The sequence below is a fragment of the Schistocerca serialis genome, chromosome 4, assembly GCF_023864345.2.
Source record: "Schistocerca serialis cubense isolate TAMUIC-IGC-003099 chromosome 4, iqSchSeri2.2, whole genome shotgun sequence".
Lineage (NCBI taxonomy): Eukaryota > Metazoa > Arthropoda > Insecta > Orthoptera > Acrididae > Schistocerca > Schistocerca serialis.
The window spans coordinates 638,917,158-638,930,243 of NC_064641.1; the positions used below are offsets into that span (position 1 = coordinate 638,917,158).

The following is a 13,086-nucleotide window of genomic DNA, read 5'->3' on the forward strand; positions in this document are numbered from 1 at the left end:
AAGTAAAACCCAGATTGGAAAGATGTTTTTAAATTTTTTGACACTGTTTACTGTTAAACTAATGTAATAATGTCCTAATGTAAAAATTCCTGTTTTTTTCATTTCCATTTTTGGGTCACTTTTAAACCCAAAGTGGGAAGTTTTGATTACTGTTCAAGGTTAAAATAAATGCAATAATGCCCTAAATATGAAACTGCTATCTTCACATTTATGTTGACTAGTTTTTAAGCTAAAAAGTATGACTTTTGTGCACTGTTATTAATACTATAACAATGTCTTTATTCTATGTATTTTATTATGTATATTGACACGTTCCACATCTGAGTGACTTGCTCACATGTACAGATCTATGGAACAAGTATATAAATAAATAAATAAATAAATAGGGAATCTTGATAGTGCACTGGTATATGCATGCTGAGCTGACATACTTTGATTTATCAAAATATTAGTAATTCGATAAGTAAACAGCCTGGTGTTGTAATCTCTGAGATGTTCATTCAGACAACTTTGACCTAGGGCCAAATGTGGACAAAAATGTTTTATGGTCTGTGACCAGATGTAATTCATTGTCATTCAGGAAATGCAGAACTTCTGAATTCCAAATATAATTGTAAATGTCTCATTCTCTATCTATGAATAATTTTCTTGTTCTATGCTAAGCATGTTAAAGGTGAACACAATACACTGTTCCAAACCATCTAAGTAACTATGTCATAGAGTGACCCCCAATGCTATTTGTAACAATGTTATGAAAAGGATAGTTGCTACTCACCACATAGCGGAAATGCTAAGTCACAGATAGACACAACAAAAAGATTGTCACAAAATAAGCTTTTGGTCAACAAGACCTTTGTCAAAAATAGACAACAGACTTACACACACACACACAAACACACACACACACACACACACACACACACACACACACACACACACACACACACACACACACAAATGCAACTCACACACACATGGCCACAGTCTCTGGCAGCTGAAGCCAAATTATGAGCAGCAGCAGCAGTGCATGATGGGAGAGGCAACTGGGTGGGGGTAAGGAGGAGGCTGGAATGGGTAGGGGGAGAGATAGCAGGGTAGGAGTGGGGGACAGTCAAGTGCTGTTGAGGAGCATGCAGGGATGAAGTGGAGAGAGGGTAGGGCAGCTGGTGCAGTCGGGAGGTTAGACGGTGGGTGGGGGAAAGAGCAGGACTGAGCAGAAAAGGAGAGAAGTATAAAGAGTAAGTTCGTTGGTAGAACAGAAGTTTGTGTAGTACTGGAATGGGAACAGGGAAGGGGCTAGATGGTTGAGGACAATGACTAACAAAGGTTGAGACCAGGAGGGTTATAGGAACATAGGATATTTTGCAGGGAGAATTCCCACCTGCACAATTCAGAAAATCTAGTGTTAGTGGGAAGGATCCATATTGCACAGGCTGTGAAGCAGTCATTGAAATTAAGAATGGCATGTTGGGTGTCATGCTCAGCAACAGGGTGGTCCAGTTGTTTCTTGTCCACAGTTTTGGTGGCCACTCAGAGATTACAACACCAGTCCGTTTTCTAATCGAAATACTAATATTTTGATAAATCAAAGTATGTCAGCTCAGCATGCATATGCCAGCTTGTTGGTTATACACTACTGGCCATTAAAATTGCTACACCAGGAAGAAGATGTTGTGATACACAAATGATTAGCTTTTCAGAACATTCACACAAGGTTGGCACTGGTGGCGACACCTACAATGTGCTGACATCAGGAAAGCTTCCAACCGATTTCTCATACACAAACAGCAGTTGACCGGTGTTGCCTGGTGAAATGTTGTTGTGATGCCTCATGTAAGGAGGAGAAATGAATACCATCACATTTCCAACTTTGATAAAGGTCCGATTGTAGCCTATAGAGATTGTGGTTTATCGTATCACGACATTACTGCTCGCATTGGTCAAGATCCAATGACTGTTAGCAGAATATGGAATCGGTGGCTTCAGGTGGGTAATACAGAATGCTGTGCTGGATCCCAACAACCTCGTATCACTAGCAATCAAGATGACAGGCATCTTATCCGCATGGCTGTAATGGATCATGCAGCCACGTCTTGATCCCTGAGTCAACAGATGGGGATGTTTGCAAGACAACAACCATCTGCATGAACAGTCCAATGACGTTTGCAGCAGCATGGACTATCAGCTCGGAGACCATGGCTGCTGTTACCCTTGATGCTGCCTTACAGACAGGAGCACCTGCGATGGTGTACGCAGCGATGAACCTGGGTGCATGAATGGCAAAAAATTATTTTTTTGGATGAATCCAGGTTCTGTTTACAGCATCATGATAGTCCCATCCGTGTTTGGCGACATTGCGGTGATCGCACATTGGAAGCATGTATTCGTCATTGCCATACTGGCGTATCATCTGGCGTGATGGTATGGGGTGCCATTGGTTACAGGTCTCAGTCACCTCTTGTTCACATTGATGGCACTTTGAACAGTGGATGTTACATTTCAGATGTGTTACGACCCATGGTTCTACCCTTCATTCGATCCCTGCGAAACCCTGCATTTCAGCAGGATAATGCACAAGTGCACGTTGCAGGTCCTGTACGGGCCTTTCTGGATACAGAAAATGTTCGACTGCTGCCCTGGCCAGCACATTCTCCAGATCTCTCACCGATTGAAAACTCTGTTTGACTCAATGCCCAGGTATATCAAGGCCGTTATTAAGGCCAGAGGTGGTTGTTCTAGGTACTGAATTCTCAGGATCTAGGCACCCAAATTGCGTGAAAATGTAATCACATGTCAGTTCTAGTATAATATATCTGTCCAATGAATACCTGTTTATCATCTGCATTTCTTCTTGGTGTAGCAATTTTAATGGCCAGTAGTGTAGAAGGCAGCACAGTGGTTGCAGCTTAGCTTGCAGTTCACATGACTGGCTTCACACATAGCCCTGCCTTTGATAGGATATGTGATGTTTGTGACCGGACTGGAATACAGTCAACTGAGTGTTTAGCATGTTTTTAAAATCCCTACAAAGACATAATGCTCTACCTGGATTGTGAATGATGACTAGAGATGATGCCCATTTGCTATAAGAAAACTGGAACAGCACTTGTAGCCCCTATAAATGACCCAGTTCTTCTTTAATTTTATCTTGCAACACTAAAGGTATTGGCGGGCTTTGAAAAATTTTCTCACTGACAACTCTATTAATATCAGGAGAAAAAAAAAAAAAAAAAAGAAAGAAAAAAAAACTAGTAGCATTACCCAGGCCTGGAGTAAACATGGGAGTGTACTGGAAAGACAAAGAATCCATTTCTGCACACGGGAGGGCATTATGTATTGCTTGCACTGGATTTTGGTTATAAAACCCAAATATTGTATAGGCGTCAAGGTGAAAAGGATTTTCCACAGAGGGTTCTGCCACTACAAAGAAAGGAAGGTTTCAGGTAACTTCCTTACACATTAATTCCAGAGCTATCTGTCCTAGTACCAGTATTTCATGGTATGTGTTAGGCCACAGCATAGCGGAGATCCGAGATGGAGATACATAGGTTGATTAATAGAGATTGGAACTCCTGAATCAAAAAGAAATAAAATTGGAGTATCATGAGTCATTGCTGACAGCATAAGATGATGTGGTACTACCCTTGAATTTGTGATGTCATTTATTTGCATAGGCACACTCATCCTCTGGTGGCTCAATTAAACATCTGCTATTCGACTGTGGCCAAAATTCTGTTGGCACAAATCATTATAATGAGGGCTAAAACGTCCAGCATGTAAAGGCAGAAAATCAAAACAGTTGGTCATTCCACAAAAATTTCAGTAGCTGAGCTGAGAAACTGTAACGGCACAGGGTCTAATGCCTGTCTGGTTGAGTGCAGGCTGCTCCACTTCTACCTGAACTGTGCAGCAATTTTGTGGTTTCACAGATAAACAGTCTGGGTCAAACCACATTAGCTGATCAGTATGACTGTTCTGATATATAACATTCTGTGGAAAAGGTAGCCTGAGCTGCTTGTGAAATGTCGAAAGCCCTAGCAACATGCAAAACTTCACCAAAAGAATGATCCTACTGCCTTAATGCTTGAGCACTCACCCAACTGTCTGTTGTTAATGTTCTCATCATATCATGTATTAATGATTCTGCATATTATCCTCCACGAGAACACATAAAATTGCATTTTCTCTCAGACCCTGCAGATCAATGATATTGCTCTGTAGTGTTGGAGGAGCTCTAAATGAGTGGCCACCTTCAGCATTGTTGTAACAAAGTGTTCACTTAAAAGTGAGTTCTAGTGGTTAGGAGCAACACTGGTCATTCTGCTAATTGGGGTAATTTTTCCCATCGGCCAATTTTTGCACAACAGAGATCTGAGCTGCTGATAATAAAAAAAAGATCCATGGCTCTTGGGGCACTCGGTGTCACTTTCTGTGTGAAATGCTATGCTAAACACTTTTAGTATACTTACCAGTCTTCTTAAACCTCATTAAATGATTGGAAAGCCAGGTTGGACAGAAGTGATTGCAGACATGCCAGATCCAACACCCTCCTCATGAGCTTGTGCTCGTGCCAAAGCTAGACTGTGATTCATATACATCTACATCTACATGATTACTCAGCAATTCACAATTAAGTGCGTGGCAGAGGATTCATCAAACCATATTTAAGCTACTTCTTTGTGGTTCCACACTTGAAACGCACCTGGGAAAAACATTATGTTTTCTCGAGCATTCCCATATTTTATCCCTTGGTACACTGTCATATGCTTTTTAGAAATCCACAAATACTACTATCAGGTCCTTTCCTTTTTCCCAATACTTCTCCATTAACTGATGGAGGGAGAAAATGAGATCTATTGTTCCCCTATTACTTCTGAATCCATGCTGTTGTTCCTCTAATTGGTGTTCTAGAATTTTCTGCAATCTTTTTTCTATGACCTTTTCCATTATCTTAAGGCAGTGTGATACCACTGTGATTCCTCAGTAGTTGGTGCATTTCTTTCTACTACCTTTCTCGAGCAATGGTATTATAATTCCTTTTTTTCCATTCATCTGGCACTTTGTTTCCTTTTCATATCACCCCCAGCACAAAGTGTAACCGCTGTATTCCATGGATTCCTGCAGCTTTAATCATAACTGCTGTCAGCTCATCTACTCCAGCCGCCCTCACACTTTTCATCTGTTTCAGGGAATTCTCAGCTTCTAATCAAGACATTGGATCCTGCTCCTACTCTAATTCAATGACTTTGGTGTATTTTTCTTGTACACCTTCCCCATTCAGTAAGATTTCAAAATAATTCTTCATCTCTTCTCTGATACCTTCTATGTCCCTGATGAGGTCCCCATATAGGAGTTTTTGGTTCCCTTTGTCATCCTGCTCTAGTTTCTGGGTGAATATTTCCCAACTTTTCTCCTTTTCTTCTTTCACAATTCTCTTTGCTTGGAGTTTCTTTTGTCGGTATTCCTTCTCCAGTGTTGTTACCTTGTGATCATCTTTTGGCACCAACCCCTGGTCCTGATTTCTTTATTCAAACTCCATGTTTTTCTTTGGCATATTTTGTTTTTTAATTGCGTCTTTCACTCTGTTGTTCCACCAACTACTTTCTTTGTCTTTCACTTTACCCTTTGTCTTGCGGCATATCTGCACAGCACTGTTAATGATTGATGCTTTAAATAGGTTCCACTCTTCCTCTACACTACCCCTTTCTGTTTTTGGCAATTTTTGTGCTACTAGATTTTGGAAACTTTTCTTATTTTCTTCTTCTTTCAACTTCCATGCTTTAATTTTTGGCATTCTTTGTACAGCATTCAAACTTTTCTTCTTATAATTTAGATCAGCTACTAGTAGCCTGTGGTCCTTATCCGAGAACTCACTTGGTATGACTTTAGTGTCCCTTACTTTTCCTCCAATTAATTTGTCTGTTAATATGCAGTCTATAACTGTCTTAGATTTGCCATCCCAGCCATATCTAGTAATCTTATGGCTACCTTGTTTCTTGAAGAATGTATTCTTCACTAAAAGATGATTCCTTATGCACAGATTTAGAATTTGTTCACCCTTAGTACTTCATTTTCCATATCCAAAAAGGCCCATCACCTCCTCATATCCAATTCTATCCATGCCGATCTGAGCATTCAGATCCTCAATTATCATAAAGTATCTTCTCTTACTTGGTCTTCCAGTTCTTCAAGGAATTTCACGTTTTTCTTCCTCACTGCACCCTTGCTGAGGTGCGCACACTTGGAGTATAGTAAAACTATTCTTTTCCAAATTCACTCTTGCTCTAATTATTGTTTTACTTACAAAGCTCACATCTGTAACTGGGTCAATGTCTTTGTGAAACACAAACCCCACTTTATTTTTTGCCTCTTTATTGTGACCTGCCAGTATAATTTGTACCCACCTCTCAGAAGTTTATAGTTTTTTCCCTTCCACTTGGTCTCACTCAAGTCAAGAATATGAATCTTTCTCCTCTCCATCATGTCTACAATCTCTTCAGTCTTTCCTGTCAACGTTATTACATTTGATGTTCCCACTCTCAACTTGTTTTTGTCTTTTTGTTGGGTTCTAGTCTTCTGTTCTTGTTTAGTGTATCTTCTTGTGTTCCTTGGCTTTTCTTCAGGCTGTGAAGAGCCATCATTTGTTCCAGGGGTACAAGAAGTGCTGTTTACTTAGGTATTTTTAATCCAAGGCTCATTCTTTTATTGAAAGCAATAACAACTTTTTCTCATCTGCTGGTCTGCTAAGCCTAACATATATGAGGATTCTCTTTCAGGGGTTACTCCCACAGCCTTTGAAGATCCCTCTTCACCACAAGGCATTGGTTCCACTCCTCATTTGCCCTTAGGAGGGAAAGGATGCCTCCTCTGCCAGCTGCGTCGTACCAAATATGTTCTTCTCCGCCATAGCTGCAGTTAAGGACTTCACCATATCCCTGGCAAGGGCTGATAATGGTAAGGAAAAAGGAGAGGTTTAGGATAGGATGGGGTAGGAGGCATGCTAATGATAGGTCATTGTGGGACACACTACGTCTGGCTCCTCCCCTTTGGCCCGTCTGGCCTGGGTGACCCTGCTGGTAGCTACGCCACCACCGGCATAGCCCTCCGGATCCAGAGCAAGCAAACCTCCTTGTCCACAGGGATAGTGCTATGTTAAGGTGGTGTCCCCTGAGGGTTTTTTTTCACACCCAAATGAAATGTAATGTAAATAAAAAGCTTTAAACTATGTAGGTAAAGAGGGAGTCGTAGTTAATGTGGGTTTATTTCTTTTCCATGCCACAAGCATTGGAGAGATGAAGAGACACTCTGTGATAGATGAGGGCATGACCATTTGTTGTGCATAATGGTAACTTGAAGGAAAGAACACAACAGTTAACACAAGTGACCCCAGTGAGTGAGTGAAAAAAACCTAAACAGGAACATTGAATTTTTTAAAATGGGCAGCAGTAGTGTTATTGTGCTTAATAAATGATGTTTCTTGTTTTTGCAATGTAAGAATACAATTAATTAATTTTTCTGTCATTTTACAGAAACGAAAAATGTTTAGGTTTATTCTGCATTGTTAACAGACAGACACTGGCCTATGGACATGGAAATGATTATGGGATAAAGTGAGATATTAAAAACAGATGGAATACAAGAGGGATTGTTTTAAGTTGTAAAGATAAGATTCAGAAAGACTGTTTGCAATTGTGAAACATTTGTAAATAAATGTGTATTAGAATATAGTGTAAGTAATCAGATACATTTCTTTTCTATTTCATTATTCAGACTGCACTCTACTTCTTTTTTTCAAAAGATTCCAGTTACAGCTTTTAGTGAATAACATTTCTGGGGTTTGCTATCGCTATGATAGAGGAAAGCACCAATTTCAAATCAGACCACACTGCACTTAATATCACTATGACTTTAATTTACATAAGCCTGTCTTATTCTTGACTTTAATTTACATAGCCTTGTGTCTTTTTCTCAAATTACATAAAAAAATCATCCATTTCACAAGACTAGCTGACATGAGTGTGACTTATATCATGGCAGTTGCAGTTTATCAAAGGATGAGGGATTCAGCAGATAATGTCACATGATTTGTGAAGCGATTTTACATCTGAAAAAACTGAAAAAGTCCTATGAACATGTATCCGATTTTCAATCCTTACATAGTTGGAGTGTAAGAGGACTACACACATCCATGAATGGATCTGAAGGCAAATGTGAATATTACCTACCACAATTCTGTGTAGGCACTATGACGGACAGAATAATGGTGGGGCAGATGAATGATCCATTCCAAAACAGGTGCGAGGGTTCTCCAATGTACGGCAACACTGTGTCATCACATTGAGGCAACAGCTGCAAGCATACCCAGTGCGTAAGTGTGGATTGGATCAGTGAGCAGACAGGAGATCAAATGAATGTCATGCTACGGTGCTGTTTAATTGAACAAGTCCACTATGTCCAGCCGGCCGGTGTGGTCGAGTGGTTCTAGGCACTTCAGTCTGGAACTGTGCGACCGCTACGGTCACTGGTTCGAATCCTGCCGCAGGCATGGATGTGTGTGATGTCCTTAGGTTATTTAGGTTTAAGTAGTTCTAAGTTCTATGGGACTGATGACCTAAGATGTTAAGTCCCATAGTGCTCAGAACCATTTGAACCACTGTCTCCACGAATAACACCATCTTGCATATGTTCACCCAGAAGAATACACAGACGCGTATCTGTGTATCAGTACTGTAATGGCAGTGCCCTTGCGGCTGCGACAGGATAACAGAGATGTTTACCTGATCAATGAACCTGTACGCCATAGTATACCGGGGTTTTTCAAACATTACATGAATTCAGAACACTACTTCGTGTACATGTAACATCAGAACATGAGGCTGTCTAGTCAGCTGAAAAAGGGATGACACTACTGCAATGGTGCATTGGAGTCTCACCACTAGTACATGGGGCATTAGCAGTCAGCTCGATACTCCACAAACTTGAGTATGGCACACATTACATTCTGAGGGCTTATTTCCTTTCCATGTGCAGTCTGTGAAACATCTGCATCAGATGACTCAGTAAGCAGACAACAATCTTCTGAATGGTTGGCCATACACAGAGACATCATGCAATTAAGTTTATTTAACAAAGAGGCAACATTTACTCAATGGGATCACGAACACCCACAACTCTCATACATGGGTGATGGAGAACCCACATGACACAATGGAAACAAGATTCCAAGGTAGATTCTCAGTAAATATTTGGTGTGCTATGACTGATGATCTGGTGATAGGGCATGTACTCCTACAAAATCGCATGACAGACGCAACATAAGCATGTTTCCTGACTGAAGATCTACCTGCATGTTTTTGCCTGCATTAAAGATCGACAAAACAAATATGCAAAACACAACACACCCTCCAATGCACTGACAAGTGCACTGAGTTGGGTGAGGGACTTTTTGAACACCTCTTGTAGGGTGAATCAGTCATCAGTCCCTCCTCTATTCCGACTATCACAGCACTTACACAGCATTTTGGTAAATAAAATTCACATTTGTCTTCATAATCATTCATGTATATATGTAGTCTTAAACTGGACACATGTTCATGGGACTTATTTGGTTTATTTCCAGATGTAGAATCACCTCACAAATCAGATACTGGTTTTTGGCCTGGGATCTTGGTAAACAATTTTCAAATACTTACTACATATAGTACTTTGTTCACCTCATGGACACAGTTCAGTATACACAGTTTTTGTGCTCTTATAATATTCTTTCTGGCACCTCTTCATTTGATATCTTAATATCTGTACGCAGGATCAAGGCGATCTGTCCTTATCCATCAACAACAGAGGCATCTGCTTTCCAGTATATTTCACTTGGTCCTCTTCAGCTCTTTGGATCATTTTCTTGAATAACAGTGTCCACTTCTCCTATCCTTGCCAAAACATTTTATCAGTGTTAAGCTCTTCAACAATACTAGCACATCAACAACTTACTTCCCCTTCAGCATGAAACAAATCTCCCTTACAGGCTTTCCACCTACAGACATTGCACAAATGAGTCGTATTTCTTCTAGACCACATCAGGCTGCCTTCATAACTACCATATTTCATTTTATCCACAACTATGTTAATATTATTTTTAAAATATATGTAATCAAGAATCACATATTGTGTATAAATGGAGTCTTGCTTCATAATTACAACATAGTTTTGAAACTTCCTGGCAGATTAAAACTGTTACCAGCTCAAGGCACTAACTTGTAACTTCTGATTTTTGTGGAAACATGCTCTACAGACTGAGTTATCTATGCCTGACTCACAAGCCACTCTCAAAACCTTAGTTCCACCAGGAGCTCTCTCTTACTTCTCAAACTTTATAGAAGTTTTCCTACCTGCCTTGTAGGTCTAGTAAGCCTGAAAGAAAGGATATAGCTTAGACATAAGCTAGGGTATTGCTTCCAGACTGGATTTTCACTCTGCAGCAGAGTTTGTGCTGACGTGGAACTCAGCTTTAGTTCCACCAGTACCTCTCTCCTCAAATCAGCATACAGTCATCTGCAGAGTGAAAAGATCATTCTAGACAACCTAGGTTATTTGAAATATGTAACAAAAGCTCCTTGCTTGCTTACTTGTTAAAGTCTATGCTACAGGGAAGTTACAGTAGTGTAAGTCCTGGCAGAATGTGCATGATTTAGGAGCAAAGGTAACAACTTTGGAATGTCACTTTGCTGTGGACGGCTGTTCAGTTTCACTGGCTGCATCACAACCCCTGCCATCTTGATCTGTCCCCTCCGTATTAGCTACAAAGATGGGAACTGTCCTGTGACATATTTTTCATTTGCCTAATCCTCCAGGCTTCAATCTCCACAAGCCCCATAATCTCTCCACCCTGCTCCAAGGCACTAGCTTTACTCATCCTGTGCCTACACCCTGTTTTCTGCAGTCTCTGCTTCCTCTATTCTGTCACCCACTCTCAGTCCACTGTTCCAAATCATCATCATTGTGCACTGCACTAGCTCACCAGAGCTGGAGCCCATATCGCATTCCTATCCTTTGCATCTGCTGCATTCCATGAGCCATCAGCCACTCTTCTTCAACCCTCCTTTCCACTTCTGCTGCCTTTCTCCCCTCCCCCATTCGACCCGACACAACCCCCCATTGTAGTCAAACTGTAGAACTGCAGCTACAGAATTGTGTATTCAGCCTGTACAGAAGTGTGTGTGTGTGTGTAACTATCTATGCCTGTGGTAGTAAACGTGGTCTCCAATGTCCACTACTGGGCATTCCAGCTTTCTTGGTGGACAGCAGGCAGTAAAAATTTTAAATACATTTTCATTAGGTTTTCATAAAATTTTGATGTAAAGTTTGTTACTTTCCTCCTTCATAAAGCACCACTGCTGTGGAACCATTGTGTGAATAGAAAAGTTTACTAGTAACAGAATACAGAAGTGGGCAGTAGATAAAAAAATGTTCACTACCCCCAGTCCATGGCAAAAGTTAAGCTATTTTCAATCTTAATTTATAGTATGTACAAATACGTACCTTTGAAGTCAAAGATGTATGATATTCTATTTGCAAGAAGACTTCTGAAAGAATGTAATGCCCCTGTTTTGTTGAACAAGTGCAGACCAGAAAACCAGTAAAACTCAGAATCACAAAAGCACAGTCCCACAAAAACACCAGTACGAGAGCCTCGGAGTGTTAAAGGATTCACACCTGTAACACAAGGACAGCAGATATAAAAATAAGTGTTACTAAAGAAGGCCGTAAAAAGGACATTTGCTTGTCTATATGACACATAGAGTTAAAATATTTGGATAGAAAGGCGGACTGTATTTGAAGAAGATTAATTTATTGATTATTATATTATTTATAGTTCAGTTAGTTACGTACCAGCATCAATTATAGCTTCACACACAACTTCAGTCATTATGCGAGCTTGTGGATCCATTCTATCAGCTATTGCAGGGGGAAGATTAAAGAATTCTGCATCAAAATGTGAAAGGCTGTTTAGCTTGCCTATATGGGGTTCTTCACCCCACAATCCTGTGAATTAATTGAAAACATGGTTATACAATAGTAATTGTTTTCACATTCTCTCTGTAAGATAACACAAACTGCAAATCTTTTCTAATATTATTTCTATATGAGATATAGTGTGTAGTATATAGATCTGCTCCAAAGTGTGGACAATTAATAGCCCCATCCCTTTTGCACTTGCTTCCCCTGACATGTGACACAGCTGACTTTCCAACTGATGAAGTGCACCACTTCATGTGGGTTTCAGTTTCAGTGCAAGAGAAAAGTTCAGAATTGTTTTTTTTGGGGGATGGGGTTATTGTATTCAGTCCTTGATGGGCCCTGTCTCCCCCATACAGGGCCCCTCTGGCAAGCCATGCACAGTAAAGTCAAGCAGTGGTGATATGTCATGTACTTCCTAGAGAGGCGTCAGTATCCAAGGGTAAGGATAGTACCTGAGCTACATTTGGTACTGTAACTCAGGTTTGTGACTCTTGGCAGCTCAATCCAATACAGCTATTTGCTACAGGGCAAATTTATTTGCCCAAGTGTCAGTTTGTCACACTAAAAACAGGGAAAACTATGGAACACAGCAAAGGACATCTATTGCAATCCATTTATAAGAAGGTAAGCACTTAATATCACCAACATCCACCTACAATGTGAAGTAGCCTCTGCCATGCTCTTCACAATAGCTTACAGAGCATGGGTGTAGATATGGATGCATGCTAAACATAACACACTAAAAGCAACAACATCCTGAATTCTAAATTTCCCACAACAGCAGCAGCAGCAGCTCACATTTGTTCACTGCTCCTAGTTTAGTCTTTATGTAAGCGTAATCTAGCTTCACACTTACTTCCTACAGTTATTTTATCATCGAAAGAGACACATTCATATATAGAGATTGCTAATTATTATGACCATTACAATATCACAATGAAGGGGTTGACCAGTGTTCATGAATGGTTGGAAGCTGCACTAGACACTGCTAACCAGTTCCATATGACCACTTCTAACTGCACTAGTGATGGAGTGGCAGGGCAATCCCATGTTGTAAAGATGTTGTGAAGC

At 40.4% G+C, this 13,086-nt stretch overlaps 1 protein-coding gene across 1 annotated transcript in view; it reads right to left on the bottom strand.

Annotated features, from left to right (window-relative positions):
* LOC126474654 (fatty acid synthase-like) overlaps nt 1-13,086 on the bottom strand; it is a 169,516-nt gene that overhangs the window by 42,376 nt on the left and 114,054 nt on the right. The window contains exons 3-4 of the mRNA XM_050102132.1: nt 11,887-12,039; nt 11,536-11,709 (exon numbers count right to left, since the gene is read on the bottom strand). Of these exons, the coding sequence (XP_049958089.1) occupies nt 11,536-11,709; nt 11,887-12,039 (327 nt within the window). The remainder of the gene's footprint in view (nt 1-11,535; nt 11,710-11,886; nt 12,040-13,086) is intronic.